At 39.6% G+C, this 17469-nt stretch overlaps 1 protein-coding gene across 8 annotated transcripts in view; it reads right to left on the bottom strand.

The window, feature by feature from the left end:
- GREB1L (GREB1 like retinoic acid receptor coactivator) overlaps positions 1-17469 on the bottom strand; it is a 132034-nt gene that overhangs the window by 42393 nt on the left and 72172 nt on the right. For 5 of the 8 annotated variants that reach the window (XM_063167269.1, XM_063167259.1, XM_063167296.1 and 2 more), the window contains 6 exons: positions 10983-11159; positions 8093-8269; positions 6058-6195; positions 2739-2876; positions 800-937; positions 345-464 (listed from right to left, as the gene is read on the bottom strand). In XM_063167269.1, coding sequence (XP_063023339.1) covers positions 345-464; positions 800-937; positions 2739-2876; positions 6058-6195; positions 8093-8269; positions 10983-11159 — 888 coding nt within the window. The remainder of the gene's footprint in view (positions 1-344; positions 465-799; positions 938-2738; positions 2877-6057; positions 6196-8092; positions 8270-10982; positions 11160-17469) is intronic. The other 3 variants (XM_063167306.1, XM_063167314.1, XM_063167323.1) reach the window with 2 other exon arrangements.

The following is a 17469-nucleotide window of genomic DNA, read 5'->3' as shown; positions in this document are numbered from 1 at the left end:
CATACACCTGCACAATTTTAGAACAACTGAGGTACAGTTGGGGGAACCATGGACTTTTTTTAGCATTATATTTTTAATAATATTATTTGCCTCTTCTTTTCCTCTCTCTCCCCCAGCAGTTTTACTTCCCCTGTGTTGCATCTTAGATTACAACAACTGGGACCTTGCAATCCTATGCGCTTTTTTGGGGGCATGGTGTACTTAAATACTCCATGGTGTGCTTAAATACTTCAACAAGATCAGTTATGTTTGCTGTGTGACACGTGAGAGGTGCAGCAAGGGGCTGCTGGGTTGGCTGAGTTCACGTTTTAACAAATGAAATCTCGGCGTCATTCAAGTTTTACCTGTTCTTGTCGCAGGCCGGATCGTAGGAACAGGTACTGCTAAAGCAGGAGGTGGGACTGGGGACCCAGGAGACCATCCTCGGTGGCGTTTCTTTGGTGGTCCAGAACTGGACATGGATGCTGGAAGGAAAGCAAAAACTAATTGTAAACCCTGTCCTCCCAAACGACCAAATTCCAGCCCACCCTCCATTTCCCACCAGTGTTGAGCAGGTATCACATTGCAGAGCACCAGAAGCTCATACCTGGATTTACATAAAACCAGTCTGTGATGTGAAAAACATTGTCACCTGTGTTAAAATGTCCAGCATTATCATTAATGGTCATGCCAAAAAGCAAATGGATCTGTAAAGACTGAACAGTAGGAACAGCTACAATCGGAAGAAGAACAAAATCACAAATTTCAAGCTCACCATCCAATGCAGCTTAGAATAAAAAAACAGAGAGGTTTTCTTTACCTTGATCTCCAGCTGCACAGCCAGGACTTGGAGATGTCGAGTGAGGCATTGGCCGAGAGACTGTAGTACTCAAGGCATTATTTCTTCCTCCATTAGCGTTTCCATTAGCAACATCCGTGGCACGCAGTGAAAGAGGAGCTGAGTATAATAAAATACAGGCTTGAGACAGTCTTGAAAACAAACAAATAAAATAATACGGCCACACACTGATGCAAAAGAACAGGGCAAGATGTGTGACTGAGAAAAAACATACTCCGGGGAAAGCATGAAATGTACTTGGCAGGGAAACATTCAGATTGCAAAATCTAAGCCTTGAAAAGGGGTGTCCAGATTTCAAGGTGAGGAGGGATAGGTGAAAATAAAAATGCAAAGAAAGCCCCACCAAAATACAATAAAAAATCACACACATACAAAATTATTGCAAAGTTTGTGATATATTTTCTTACACAGCGATTTTTTTTAAATATACATCATGAATTCAGCTTGTAAAGATTTCTAAGCCACAAGTGGCTCAGAAATTTTCCCCCAGTCATCCCTATGCCATGCACAGTAATTCATTACAGGGCTCTCATCTAAAGCCTTAGCAAAGGACACTGGGCAGGGGAAGACAGGGCAGTTTGCTGCAAAGTGTACATGGCCTGAGCATTACTGAGGCAAACCATGCTTAATTTTGCTACCTCTGCCTAAGGAGATTCTCCAGTCCCAGCAAGCCTGACACTCAGCAGGACCTGCTATATGCACAACAGATGATCACCAGAAGTTACCATCACTCATCGTTTTCACTCTTTTTTAGAACACAGTTTTTGCAGAAGAAAAAAAATGGCATAAACTGCCAAAATGGAGGCCAGTGGAAACTCCAGTTCCTTGCTGGTAATCAGCCAGCTTCACAAGGATTTAGCTCCCAAGAACACATTCCAGGAGGAACACCAGGAGATGGTGCAGCAGCTGGCAGATGGCAGCTGCAACTGGAAGTGTTAGAGATGTGGTATGCAGCTTAAAACAATGCAACTCCCCAGCTGCAGACATCCAAATAAATTCTGGTACAATTGCCAATTACAAAATATGAATAACCTCACTTGTCCATTGCTAGCTCCTCATTTCTACTCGGAGTCAACAATTTTGTACAGGCAGATATGGTGGACATGGGTCAGTTAAAGTGGTTGAAAAGCTGAGAAGAAATTTCAGTGCAAAATAAAATCATGCAAGTATGGAGGGGGAAAGGTATTTTGCACAAAGAACTGTTAATGATTTATTAGCCACAACATAATTGTGTTATGTACCATAACAGTATATATAGTATTAAATAGCAGATGTAATACATAATGTATAAAGTGTAATGCTCATGTGCATATATAAACTAAATAAATTGATACATTTTCTTATTCAAGCACACTGTCCTGCAATAAGTGTGATGATTTCTTTTTTCTTGCTTAAAGACAAATCACCTAATCAGATTACCTCAATAGAGTTCAGTGTGGGACTTAGCTGTCACAGTTAAGAGTTACAATTTATTAAACACACAATAGAGAAATAACCAATTAAAAGAGCAGATATATTAAAACTCCTTAAAACAAGACTAAATGCCACCAAATGTATGTGGAGGAACTATAAATGTTAGAAATGCAGAACTGCATACAACTCTCAATTACTGAGGCAGGAATCAGAGTGATATTAAGAAGTGACATTTATGCTCTCTTACAGTTAGGAAGAGAGCTCCTACCAGGATATTAAATCTGAAAGCCAAGGTGTGGCTCAAGCTTGGGAACAGTACTAACTGCAAAAATTTCTGTGCCAAAGACTGCAAGAATATGACAGTTCTGGAGAATGCTAGTGAATGCATTCCTTTCCCTTTTCCACCAAAAAAAGAACACCCTCTTTTCTTGGCTGTTAAGCTGATGATTCCCTTGGCTCTCAGATGTTTTGGAAAGCAAAGCCATACCTGCAGCAAATGCCTTTCCTACGAGCTGTACTGACAGAGCCAGAGGTTTCACAATGTTCTTGTTCCGGGATGGGTCTTGTGTTCCACTTAAGTTAACAGCAGCAGAAGATGATTTTGCTGGACTGAACACTGAAGAATCTGAGAATAGAAGTTGTTTCATTAATGATTAAAATTTACATATATATATAATTTTTTTTATTACATACACATTTATCAACACTCATCTCTGCATAAATTGCAAACAATTTTTTTACACTCCCAAGAAATTACCATGTATCTCTCAGGAGTTTTAACAAACACTTAACTGGGTGTTTCTATAGAATCTTATAATCCACTGAACCCATGATTGATCACTTCCACAATATTTTGCACTCGCGCACACTCAAAAGGGTTATCTCATTGCTCCTCAAAATAGCCTCATGGGATAGGCAAGTAAATGCATTTTTCTCATGGCTCACATGAGGAAGCTAAGATGAAGAGTATATGGAAATTGCAGCCAGCAAGCATAGGGAATAAGCACTGGAATAAGTTACCTAAAAGAGGTTATGGAATCTCCATCACCTGAGATTTTCAACAACAAGCTACTGAATCTCTATCAGACACAGCTAAGCTTGACTAAGGGCAGAAAAAAACCAAACCCAAAAACATAGTGTCCTTACAGCACTACTGTCTATAAAACTATAAAAAGCATATGCTCATTTATAAATCTGGGTAAAAAAATTAAGGGCATTTGAGCCCAAACTCTTTGCATAAATTAACAAACTTCATAGAGCATTCTACCACAGCTAAAACCTATAAATCTTATTTTATAGAAGGATAAACTGAAGAACAAACAAATTTGAAAATTTGCCCAGTATCAAACTGATTCCAAACCTCTCAACATGTAAGTTCCTATAACATCAGGTATTTCACAATTGCAATTTACTTCAAGAAAAAAATGGCATTCAGATGCTGATACACTTGCAAATCCAAACTCTTATAACCAGAGTGAAAGAATATTAACTCAGCATCAGTTCAGAAAGGAGTCTGCAGCAAGTAGGCAAAGGAGGCTAAGTTCACCTACAGATGTCCCAGTAAAACAGCCAGCTAAAGAAAACAGAAGACAAAGACCAACTTGATCTGCCAAACACATTCACCCTCAGGCCACACACCATTTGGTGGAGGAGAGTGGGAGGAAGCTCTTCTTTGCCAGACAGAGCAACTGACATGGAGAGCAAACACAGGAGCCTCTGCTGCTGCTGCCCCAGCAGAAAATCTTATCCATGCTCATAGGAAATACACTGAAAGGCTAACAAAATAGACCACCAGGTCTGGGCCCTTGGAGGGAGATGCTGGTCTGCCATTAAATATGATGCAGCAAATATGTAGTGTTAAAGTTTCTTTAAAGTAAACTGTCTCGAAGCTATGGGGATTTTTTTTTGTCCTCCCTCTATTTGTAATACATTTTCTTGAAATTTTATCTGTGAATGTGGGTGTGGCTGGTATATGTTTAAACACCACTCTGTTACCTAATCAGGACTTATTAAAATATCAGTTATTAAAATTCTTCATCTTTCTCTTGTAAAGCCTTGTTTCTAGTTGCTTAACGTGTGAATTGAATTTTCCCCTCAAGTGTCTGCTCAAAACCATATTTTTGATACTGTCTGCCCATAACTACCTACATATATCTTGTAGAACTCAGAGACTGAGCTGCTCACCAGAAACATTTACACAACTTTTAAAGAAAAAAAGGGTATGAATTGCTGATGAGCTGAAAACAATTTCAGAAAACAACCTGCTAATAAGTAGTCCTGTTTTAAAACAACCTAGAAGCCAACTCCAGTAGAAAGAGCTTTGCAAAATCTAGAAGAGAAAAAGCCAGAAAAGCCCCACATCATAGGTGACACATCAGAATTTATGCCACTGAATAAAAGGTGCTCTCCCCTCTTCTCCCAGTCACAGGGGATTCATGTGTATGTGTGTGGCATTATCTTCATCAGGAGATAACAGGAGAAGGAGATGAAAAGGTTTTGATGAGCATGACCCAGGAGTACAAACAGTGACACACAGAAACACCAAGCACACTGAAAATGGCAGGCAGTGATAAGGAGAAAGCCGTATATAAAAGGTGTATCTATTAACTTGGCAGATACAATAGAAGACAAAGCTGTGTAAATATTAGAATGCTTCTTGCTCCAAATAAACAGGTTCTCATGCATCTGCACAGTTCTCATGCCTGGGTCTGGAAGCCAAGGGATCATGCAATGAAATGCAGCAGATGTGTTTTAACCACACTGTCATTTAATTTTACCCAAAGCCCAAAGCATTTTGCTTCCTCAACAGGGACAGGGGCAACCACCTGGGAGAAGTGCTTCTGAAAATACTAATCAGTGATTATAGTCTCATATGAATGCCTGTGTTCAGCTTTTGTTTATTACTCCTTTTGACAAACTTTCTAGGTGTAAAAAGTATTTTAACCATCTTGCTTTCTATCTGCATTTCATTCCCTTTAAAGAAACGTGTGGTTTTGGACATTCATATCAATTAATAACAACAAACAGGCCATTTTCTCTTGTTTTTAATTTTTCAAGAAATAGCACAAACAGACACAAAAACATATAACAGCATAGATGAAGCTGCAATAAAGCAATGAGGAAGGAAGCTCAAACAAAAGCACTCTGTCTACTTGCAATAAATAAATAGATACATGATATTAAGATGTTGCTTCTTTGTCAGTCAATGTCTATTTGATTTTTATATTTCCTCCTTATTTAAGGGTATCATTAATAGCTTTCTAGAATAGTTGTGAGAGAACTGTTAGCTCACATACCAAAAACCCACTGTATGCATATGGCGAAATTTCAATTCTAAGTACACCTTTTTGTGCAATAAAATTTAAATAAATAAGGAAATTAGCAAGTAAATAAAATAACATCTGGTCCCCTCTCCCTAAAAGGAGATTATTCTCCTTTTCCAGACAAATACCCTAGTTTATATACTAAGCAAACACTTCCCTACAAAGATGTAATTGAAGTTTTTTGAGATGCACAAAAAAAATTAATGAAACAAAAAGGTTTCAACAAGAAGGGACAGAATCAAGTAACTTAATCAAAGACCGTTTAATGCTTTTACACCAATTGTTGTTTTGAGACTGATCTAACCTTCAGCCTCACCTGGGTCTTAATCTTTGCCAAAGCAAATTTTGAAAGGCATCCTCTCCAGTGTAATCTCCACATGGCTCAAGGTAAATACCCAGTTGTTTACAGCATCCCTGACCCAGCAGTGGCCGAGGTAACTTACCACCCCCAATGGTTATCTTTACAGCACTTTCAGCTCCTACCTGTCTGAGTGAACCCTGACTTGTATCCATTAGCGGATCCACCCTCTGGGGTCGCGGACGGTGACACCGAAGGATTTGGCTTAGCAGAGAGGCTAGCAGCAGATGATTGCCTGCTTCTACATTCTGCAAATGAAGCAGCTACAGTACATATTAACAAGGCCTCCTCCCAGCAGCAAAGTTCAGCAACGCGGTGGCGAAAGGCGACAAAACGTTAGGAGCACACACAGAGCACGTACAACAAACAGCGGCAAATGGCAGCATCCAAGGAAAATAAGGATTCACAGTTTTGTCAACTTTGTCTCCTAATTAGGAAAACCTCCCTGGGGGGCACTCAGGGGGCCAGGCAAATACACAGCAGATGCTGCAAAATGGCAAGAGCCGTCGGATCACAGCTTCCAAGAGATTTGAAGGTATTGGGCATGTCCCAGAAAACACTCAGAGACTTCTGTGGCACAACCTGTATACAAACTGTCATATGTTGCCCTTTAAAAGGAGAAATTGTGCTGAAACCCAGATTTTTAATATGCTTCCACAAAACTTCAGGGAGATCTCAGTGCTGTTAGTGTCTGTCTGGATGAAAACTGAGTTGAGGGAGGAGAAAGTCACCTTGAAAATCACATATTAATCCAATTTTAAAACTGAGATCTAATCAGGATTTAAAAGAAGGGTTTAAGTGTTTAAAAGCACCCTTCTTCTAATTAGACCTATAATGTAAGTAAAGAGTGAAAGGTTACCAGATGGATGGCAGCAATACAGAGATAGGACCTATCAAAGTAATGCCCATGAGGTTGCCTTTTAGTTGATTTTCTGGATTTTCATGGGTGCCCAGAGCACTTGCAATTAGTATATAACCAAAAGTGGAACCATGTGCTTCTTCCACATGAGCATTACTCCTGATGGCATTTACCAGCACACACACCAACTCCAACTGCATTAGCATCAGGAGAGGTTTCAGAAAAAAGATTCCAGAAGTAAAATAAGTCTGCCTTTGTCTTTATTTGGAATTTCACTACCAAATTAAATATTTGTGTCATTTTTGTGGAAAAAATGCTGTAGAAAAGCAACATGCACTCTAAAGTTGTAGTTAATTCTCCTTGTAACAGAGAAAAGCAGCTGAAGCCAGGATCCTTCTGACACACTGACTGATACAAACTATAATCACTCATACAGCTCAGTGATAACCATCTCTTTCTGGTGTCATGCTGCTATTCACATGAGGATGTGACTCCTCAGATGTCTGTCAGTTCTCCTGCAGAGCTTCCCCTCTCCTCACATCAACCTTTTGGAACAACAGGGACCAGATCAAACTCTGTCTTCACTGAGTGAGACCACAGATGAAAAGGTCAAGAAGTCTGCACACAAACCAGCTTGGCAGACAGTGAGTGGGTAAACCACTCCTTCCTTGAGTCTTTGCATGGTTCTAGCTCCAAAAGCCTGCATCCTCCAATAAGACACCCCCATGGCTACCTTGCCTTGGGGTCACAAATGCACCCTCCTGTAGCACATAATGTCGCACAGGCTGCTCTGGTAGAGGGTAAGACTAAGTGTAAAACACCACAAATGGCAGGAGCATCCAAGTCTTTTCTTTCCCTGAGATCAGTGCCCTGAGCTTTCTTAATCTTACAGCATGCTAGTTATCCTCAGGCCCAAAACAGATTGGACTGCACCTGCAAAGATGAATATCAGTGGAAAACCAATGCTGCAGGCCTGGCTGTGTGCTTCAGGCACATAAAGGAATCATCAGACTGAGCAGCCTCTTCTCTTCTACCAACATGACTGCACACTCTAAAATGGGAAGATGTAGGGCTGCCACCAAAAGTATGGGGAGATGAAAGAAGAGTGTTTAGAGTCACATGGTTATTATTAAGACTTTAACCTCTTTGGCAAAATCCAAACTTCAGTGAAATCAGTGAGAATTCTCCCTTCAAGCAGTTGCGTTTGAATGCATACATTTTCAACAGCAACTTTCAATTTTTTATTCAACATCACCCCTAATAGCATAAAACACCCCTAATTGAATGGGCACCTTTATTACCTTTCCAGCAGATAAGGGGTCCCTTTGACAGTACACCTTGGGAGCTTCTTACTAGGTAGTACTTTAAGTGCTTCTGCTTCTTTGGCTGAGTGGTTAATTTCAGGTTGATATGATTGGAAAACTCTGTGAAGTACCGAAATCCTCTTTCTCCACAGCCTATACAATTCCCAGAAAATCCTGGAAGAAGGAAGCAGAAGATACACAAACAGATTAAATGTCCTGTACTGTCTGCTAGGAATAAGGCCATCTAAAGCCACCTGCACATCCAGTTCCAGGGGACTGGAGGCCTCCAGGCAGCCAGCTTCTGTGGGCACAGCACATGGGTGTCAGTCTGAGCTCTTCTGAACTCCTACATGCCACCAATTTTCCACTCTACACAGCCCAGAGAAGAATAACTACTTGACAGGGGGAGAACTATGTTGTCATACTAGGAAATTTCCATGAGGGTAAAAAAAAAAGCCATTTTTTTCTATATCAAAAAACCATGGGTTCCAAACTGCAGACATGTCTCTCAAAACAGTGGCTAATTCATCAGAGCAATTTCATATGACTGAAATTAACATCAAATAAAATTTCCCTGAGGGTTCTTACATAGAATACTTTCTAAGTAAGCTGAACCTTACATTTTATTACAGTCTTGAAAGCAATCACTTGATGTCAAGAGTTGCATGGCTGGAGTTAGGAGTGCTTAAAAACAGTTTTAAAATCCTACAGCTTCTCAAGAAAGTAACCATTTTAGGGACAAAGACTGTTTTTCTGCAACATTCCCAACAAGGTTTCACAGAAAGGGGTGAAATTTTGAGTTAAGGTCTGGAGGATATAATCCAGACTAAGAATTATAAGCAGCCTTGATTTCCAGTGCCATTCACAGCTATGTTAATGGGAATCTGGATTAACGATGGCACCAGTTTAACATTTCATAGAACAAAGCACGGGGTATGTTCTGAAATGGGTCTGTCTTAAAATCTTTGTGGTTTGAATCAGCCCTCTATTATCTCATGCTAAACAATTAAGCCCTGCTGTCTCACTTGTCATGCCACTTATCTCTGAACTGCTTTCAACCCTTAATTAAACAGATTTTCTATGGAATATAATAATGATTTATAAAAATGCTAGCAGATTAATACCTAGTGGAAATTTGTGTTTGTTTGGGTTGTATTCCATTTACTAACCAGTTCAAGATCTGTAAGAGAATCAATTTTTCATTCTTACTACTATCGTTATTTTCCACAGTGACAAACACCTTGGAGGATGCTGGTTCCTACACTCACCTGTCAGCAAAAATAACAGGTTTATGACAAAGATATTCAGTGTTTTTGACAAAATGCCTTATCCATAAAACTCTTAATAATTAGGCCATTGTCTTTAGCCTTACTACGCCTCATTATCAGCTTCGATGAGGATGCCAAGATGCAAATCTCTTCATCCTGTTTTTCCTGGGACTGAATCATTCTTTATTATACTCTCTTGCAGCCCACAGGATCTACTGGTGCATCTCCACAGTTTTCAGAAAGAGTAACCAGGGTCTCTCAGAGCTACTGAGTCAGTTCTTTGCTCACAGGTGCCAGTGTCAGAAACTCCAGCAATGCCAGAGGTGTGAGTCACCAACCAGGCTCCTTAACAAATGAGACCAGAGAGGGAGGATGGATGGATGGATGGATGGATGGATGGATGGATGGATGGATGGATGGATGGATGGATGGATGGATGGATGGATGGATGGATGGATACAAAGCTGGGATGGAGGGGGAAGCTTACCAACAAAGACAAGCAGTACCACATTTAATCAGGTTTAAACACCATCTGCCTATCAGTTCTTATTGGTCAGCTCCTGACACTTCCCCTGCTAAGCAGGGGAGAAGCTCCTCTGAATCCTGAAGTGTACCCTGTTATCCCAAATCCCCAGTCAAACCAGTGAGGGCACATCACAACAAAGCCTCTCTCTAACTCAGGCCTTAGGCCTCTATCTAACTTCTGCCTTAGGCCCAAAGGTTTGCTGTATATGGATTTATCAAATTGATTTAATGGAGATGTAACATTAAAGCACAAAACAAAGCTATTTCCAACAGTTACACTAAATATTGGTGGTCTGCACCAGAATTTGAGCAATGCAGTTAAATCGGGGTATTTATCCTTTGTTGTAATTTCTTTCCTGTTGAAATGTCTTTCTGAATATATCCTAGGCAGAGCAATGACTGGAGGGAGAAATGAAAGAGTAAATTCAAAACTGGCTAAATAATCCAAAGTACATTAAATCACTTTTACTAGCTTGTTAAAATGTGCACCAGTTGTGACCCAGGCAGGACATTTAGGTGCACATAGGCCTCTCTTCAATTACCAAGAGGCATTCATTATTGTACTAAAATTTTAAACTTCATAAATGTAACAGATTATGACATAATTGGGAAAGGTGGGGTGGGGTGTCCCTATGTATTGGTTTTTGGGAAGCAAACTGCTCCCAGAACTTCTGCTGAGACCAATGATCCTGGTGAAGCCAAGGGCAGAAATCATCCCTTAATAATAAAAAATAAAATTATATAGTTCATTTTCAGTACTTGCATGAGCATATTTCTTGTTAAATGAAAATGCTGTAAGCTCCAGCTGAGATACAGGGAATATGGATAGCTCACATTTAGAATGCCAGGGCTGCAATTGACTTCTGCCCACACAGAAATCTGGGAGATTCAATTGTGATTAATGGTGGAATCAGGGACTTGTTTTAAAATGGGCTTTTAAGGCAGGTTCATCTACAGATTTGATTTAATGAAGTCAGTCCTCTCCTCGACACATTTCTAATAGAAGGTTATTAGCTGAAATGACATTAGATAATTTTCAACTGGCTTTTTTTCCCTCCAAATTGTTATGGTACAAAGAAAAAAAGATCTCTTACCTAAAAGTGCATTTTTTCCATGATCATCTGGCAAAAACCTCTTGTCAACAGCGCAGACTAGAATGTGCTCAGGAAGGTTGGGAGATTTGGCTCCTACTAACAGGAAGCCTGCTGGGATATCAATTTGCTCCATGCACAGAGATACCAACCGTAAATCCTTGCCTGCTTGACAAAAACCTACAGAACAAAGCAAAACAAATGATAACTCTTCAGAAGAATTAATTTAATTCTCTTTGCTTTATCAGTTGCAAAAGCAAATGGCCTTCACAACTTGATGCTATAACTGGAATTTTAATATATCCTTTTTAAGGGAAATAGAGGAAATTGAGATAGCATCTCACCAGAACCACTAGCAGAGAGTTCCAGAGGCAATAGATAACATTATTTTAAATATGCTGAAGATATATGGGCACAAAAGAAATTTAAGTGTCCAAACATTAGACATCAAATAGCTCCAAAACTCAATTTTTCAAAAACAATCAAAATAAGAGGATAAGCTTGTGATTTAATAACAGAAAACAGCTCTTGAAACATGCCAAAGATTATTTTTTCTTTGCCAAACTTTAGTTTACAGTTTTTTCAAGAGAAACTATTTTGTCTTAGTTGCTTGCAGAAGGCGAGCGTTGATACATGAACACCATTAAGTAATACAAAAGAATAATAAAAATTGATGATGAAAGTTTAGTAGAGGCTAGTAAAAATCATTTTATTATATTAAAATAATTAAATATCTAAGTTTTAAATTCTCCAAACATTTTAGAAATTCCATCAAATAAATAATTCACTAGTTTTAGACATGTGAATCATGTTTTGCTATGTCTCCAGTTGAGTCTCTTGAAGTATCTCAGTGGACTGCAGGACTTTCCAGTCCCCAGTTAAGTCTTTTGTCCACTCAAATACACATATGCCCACAAAATAAGGACATAACATTGCCTCTTGGGCTTCTAATATCAGTGTGGAGCTAAAGCAGCACAAGTAGGCAAAAATGGGGACCTGAGAGAGTTTCTGCTGTTCTATGCCCTGCAGTGAGCAGGTAGCAAGCTGGGTCACACAAAAAGCAAAGCAAGGCAACCCAGAGCAGTGTCCAGGCTAAATAAACAATAAATAAAGAAAACCACAATCACAATAATCAATATTACTGTTAAATTTGAAATTACTGCAATAGCTATTAATAGCTATTACTTACACTTGATTTAAAATAATACTCATGTAAATAATATTCATTGTAACAGAAATTTTAAGGAAGAAAAAAATCCTGGAGAAAGACCTTGTGTAAGCATGTGGTAACACAATGTGATCACAGCTTAACCAAAAGCCACCTCAGCCATTATTGGTACATACGTCGGTGCTCTTAGCTCCTGGGCCAAAACCTACAGCAACTTCAGCAAAAATTATGTAAGTTAATGGGTTTTGATTTTATCTCAGCCCTGCAGCAGGCCCAGAGCATGTGCAAAGCGGAATGCACAGATTTAGCTTGCATGAATTTCCTCACAAGCAGCAACTTGCTGAAAACAGGGTCCAACACAGGTTCAGTCTTGTGCCTACACTCACAATTGGCTGAACCAGCTCTTGGCTGAATGGTTTCTTCACTTCTTCAATCAGCTCAGTTCCAGCAGCAGCTCATGGAAAACTGGCTTGGATTCACCCCTCACACACCTTTTTCCAGGCAATGAATGGAAATGAAGCACCTGAAGTTTTCATGTATTGAATCAGTGGATTTTATCAATAACTTACCAATAAAAACTTATGTATGCTTTAGAAGAGAAGTATTAAATCTGCATGTTTAAAGCACAATTAGTTATTTTCTGATTAGGTGTCATTTGATTTTAATCTGTTGAATTCTTCTTAAGGCATGTTCTCTAAAAACATATTGATCATAGTCAATAGAAAGCCAGGTACCAGTCTAAGTATTACCTAGACTTTGTGGTATAATTTAGAAAGAAACAGTCTCAGATAAATCCAGGGGAAAAGATCCTTACATTCAAAATAAAATTTGCTTATTCAAATGTTTATGTCACTTGGGCATTAAATCCAGAATTTTCAAAACTGACTTTAAATATTTAGGCATTCAGTGAAATCTGAGTAGTTGACATGCTTAGAAAATACCACTTTACATCTAGATTTAAAGCAGAAAAATTGCCCACTGCTGACAATGTGGGCAAACAGGAAATCTGTAGATAAGGATTATGAAACAGCAAGTGCAGTAAGATTTCAATACAGATTTAAACCCATGCTTTACACAATTAGCTTCTAGCCCAGTCTCTACCTAAAAATGTTCTGGAAATGCCCAGAAGCACAAATGGTGCCCAACAGGAGAAGGCTTTTGAAGGAATTGCTAGCAACAGCAATACTGGCACAAGCAAGGTTGTCAAGTGTTGTTGTGTGTCAATACAGACTTGCCTCCTGAAGGAGCACACAACCTTGAGAAGGGTGAATATCACATGGGAAGCTTTGAGCCCCTTGGGGGGCTTGAGGGTTTTGCTGTCCCAGTGAAGTGAAGCAGGGCTCCACAACATCCCAGGTGAAAGAAAAGACTCAGCTTTATCTGGGCTACGAGCAAAACAACTTCAGCTATGCTTTGGGCATCTGTGTGTCACCATTCTGCATCAGTCCCCAAGGGAGAAGCTACAGGAGAGTCCTAAGGAAAAACATGTCAACAAGTTTACAAGCACAGTTCAGTAACTGCCTGCTATCATGGGAACAGCAGCCTCTTTGCTGAGAGGCCGTAGATATTAATATTTCCCACCATTTAGGATATGTGGGACTGGACTGTAGGAACGCTGCATCCTACTGGATCTGCAAGCAGCACCTACGATTCACCCCAATATCATCTCTTACTCAGCCAGTGCTCCCAGACCCTTTGCATGCTCCCCCTTCTCCCTCCTTTCACAATCTCCTTTGGCATCCTCCTGGGCTTTGGCTGGCGACATCTCTGGATCAGAGAGGTATGCATGTGCAGACTGGCTGGCCAGCACATGCCTCTGTGATGTTCAGCCCGTGAGAGAGCTATAATTATGTTGCTGCCCCAGGGGACTTCAGTTTGGGGACACCGATGTCATCCAACCAGCTCCTGAACTTCACAAATCTTGCTGAAATTCACTACCTTTGTAATTCACTGCCAGAAAGGGCAGAAAGCAGCCACCAGCCCAGAGCTCACAGGCGACTGCCAAAATCTCATTTTCTGTGGTGGTGAGATAATAAACAGGGCTGACACCAAATGGTTTCCCCTGGCTCCCTTCCGAGAGGGAACGGGATGCCGATGGGTGGGCAGGGAGAGAGGCAGCACTGACAGACCCCCAGAGCTCCAGGAACTTTTCTCTGCCTCATGGAACCCCTGCCCCAGGAGAAGCAGGGAGGGCTGCAGAGCCTGGCCAGGCACAGCCGGACTTACTGCCACCAGGAGATGGGAGAGGATGCAAATCTGCCCCTGTGCAGTAAAAGGTTTGAATTTTCCTTCAAAGACATGCAGATACTTCAAGAGCCCTTCATTATCCCTCTTTCCCTTGACTTTTAGGCCTGAAAAGCACTCTTTTAAGTTTCTGCTGCTTTTTGAAACTGAATGAGGAAATTCCACCCAAAACACATTGACTTGGAAGCAAGTAACTGTGGGGAGATAAAGGGGAGATTAACCCTCTCCCTGTTACATTGTCTTTTTCTAACTAACAAGCACCACAGAGACCCCAACCTTATTTTCTGTTTTGCCTGATTTTTGCATTGGTAATTAATTATATGTTAGAAATAATAACTTCCACATTAGGAAAGACAAGACAATGTCTCAGTACTAGATGAACTTGTGCTGTCAATGTCTCAGGACATTTAAAATCCATTTACATTTCATAGCTATTCATTTATAACTGTGCTGGCACCTACATTTCTATGTTAAACAGCAGTAAAACATCTCCTCTGAATAAGAAAGAATGGTACTTTAATTTACTTGTGTACCTTTTATGAAAATCTGAGTACAAAGAGAAGAAAACACGAGTCAGTAAACCAAACCAACTTCTTTTTGTGAAATCTTTTATCGATATGTAACTGCTGAGCTATTAAAAAAAAAATGTTCTCACAGGATCTCAGCTTTGTTTCAAATAAGGAACAGGAACTTATATTTCAATTAAAGATTTGCAAATACCAGGAGCAGTCACCAAAAAATTAGAATATTAACAGCTTTTACAGACATCTGCATTTCTCTGCATTAGTTTTTGTTTCTGAGAAGCACATTTGCATTCTCCAACATCAATTCGTTTAATGTAACCCAGTCCCATCTTCCTGAAAATGTACCCCCGCAGCTGTCAACGACTACAAGTCCTAGAATCTTCTTAAAAACGAAACTTGTATTTGTCTTCCCTTTCCCCACCGTAAGAAGAGGTAGTTTCCATGTGGGGCACCAGCCCCTTGTTGCACTGTAATAAATGGGGTATTTGCATAAGGAATTAGCTTCCAGGGATTACATATGAATTAGGGGTCACTGTCACTCGCTATTGTAACCTCACAGTAAGTGATCAGGTGTTAAGTACCTGCTTACCTAATTGCCTCTAAAACTACCTTGGCCTTTCTTTAAGCATCAGGTAAATTGAGGATTTGCTAACAAAAGAAAGGTGATACTATTGTGTTTCCCACAGCTTGCATAGAATGTTATTCTACAAATTAGAAGCAGTCTCTTTTAAAGCTACAGCAAGCACTCGGTTAAGAACACCTTCTTGATAATGCAAGAATTTTGGTGACTATTTGAGAAACCCATATGAAAACAAATAAATTATTTTTCTTGAAACCCTATTTTCATGGAAATTTTAGTTACAAAAATTTGTGTTGAGCAGGAAAAAAAAAAACAAAAACAAACCCCCAAATCCCCTGAAAATGAGTGAATTACTTTCATGACTAATAGCAAGGTACAGTGGCAAATACAGTTGCTCTTTCCAATGGGCTAAGAAGAGAGTTAAGACATCTAATACTAGCTGACAAAGAATCTCCAACAAACTCACTTGTGAGGCATTAATTTTTTTTTAGCTGACAACTAAAGGCATTAAGATCTACCTTCTGCACCCACGTGACTGACAAATGCATCTGAATAAAAAAACAAGTCACCACAGAAAATAATATGATGGTTATGGCCCACATCCTGAATTCAGGAAAAGCAAAGGGCACAAATACCTCAAAGGGAAAAAGGTTTCATCCCACCTGATCCAAAAGGTGGGAAACAAGTTTTACAGCAAGCAGAGCTATGAACTGCAGGCTCTAGTACCAATATTTTGCTCTTGGATAAACAATGGAATACAGGCTTAGTTTAAAGTATCCAAATACAGTGAGTTCAAATGGTCTATCAGTATTGTTTAACATCTTCATAATGTTATTTACCTTTGCAATTAAATAAGTAAGATAAGGGATGCAAACAATGGCAGTGATCCTGTCTTACATCTCTGGAAGGCATACTCATGAGATGAAAGATGAGCTATCAGATTAATATCTTGTTCAGATATGGTCTGCACTGTGAATGTTTGGGAACCAGGGCATTTTAAACAATTATGCAAAACTGTCCTAACAGATCACCAGAAGTATTTGGAAAAAATCTGTTTTCCATTACTTTTCCAGACACAAAACCACTACTCTCTTAAATTGGTTCCTTGAAAACATCTTAAAGTAAGGCAGATTTTGTAAACTCAGAATGGTAAACTTAAAAATGAGTAATGAACAACCCTAAACTTCATAGATGTAACACACAAAACTTTCTTCTAGAGTGCTTTGATCATAAAAGCCTTATAGATAAAAATCAAAACACAAAACTGCCCCTGAAAGGTCAATCCCAGGACATACTAAGTTTAACATTACATACATATAATATGTGAAGTGAAAAAGGCACTGCTCCTGCTCTCCACAGGAGATTTTGCAGACTTTATTGATACTTGTCTTCAACTGAGAACACTTTCCTAGGAATATATTGTTTTGTACCTTTTCCTTCCCTCCTCCTTCAAATTTGCAAGCCTTCAAGGGACAGAAAACCACACTTCTGTGTGAGTAATGAATTCTCCCAACAATATTCCCCATCTTTTCACAGTAGCCAGCCAGCCCTTCTGTTCTTTGGGCTACAGGGAACGGGCAGTATGCTGTTACAGAGGGTAAACATGCTCCTGTGAGCTGCATTTGGAAGTGGAAAAGGCAAAGATGACAATACATGCCAATAATGCCTGCCCCCCAGAAATGTCAAAGAATTACCAGCAGTTGGTCCTTACTTCTATCACTTCAGATAACCAGATACTTCAGTAAGGTGCAAAACCATTTCAAAATTACAGCTTTTGATGAACTGTGCACAAGGATTTCCATGATTCAGAGGGATATTGAATAAAAAATCAAAAAGGGCATTTGGACGTGGTGGGAACAGTTCTTGTTTTCAGGTGTCTGAAGTCAGTAGGGAGATGTTTTAACAAGAAACACATCTGATAACAGTAAGCAGATCTTCCTTTTTTGAGGAAGTTAAACTTCAGAATAGAACAAT

This window comes from Melospiza melodia, chromosome 1 (assembly GCF_035770615.1).
Source record: "Melospiza melodia melodia isolate bMelMel2 chromosome 1, bMelMel2.pri, whole genome shotgun sequence".
NCBI lineage: Eukaryota > Metazoa > Chordata > Aves > Passeriformes > Passerellidae > Melospiza > Melospiza melodia.
Note: the sequence above shows the minus strand (reverse complement) of the source record. Positions and strands in the feature narration are given on the sequence as shown.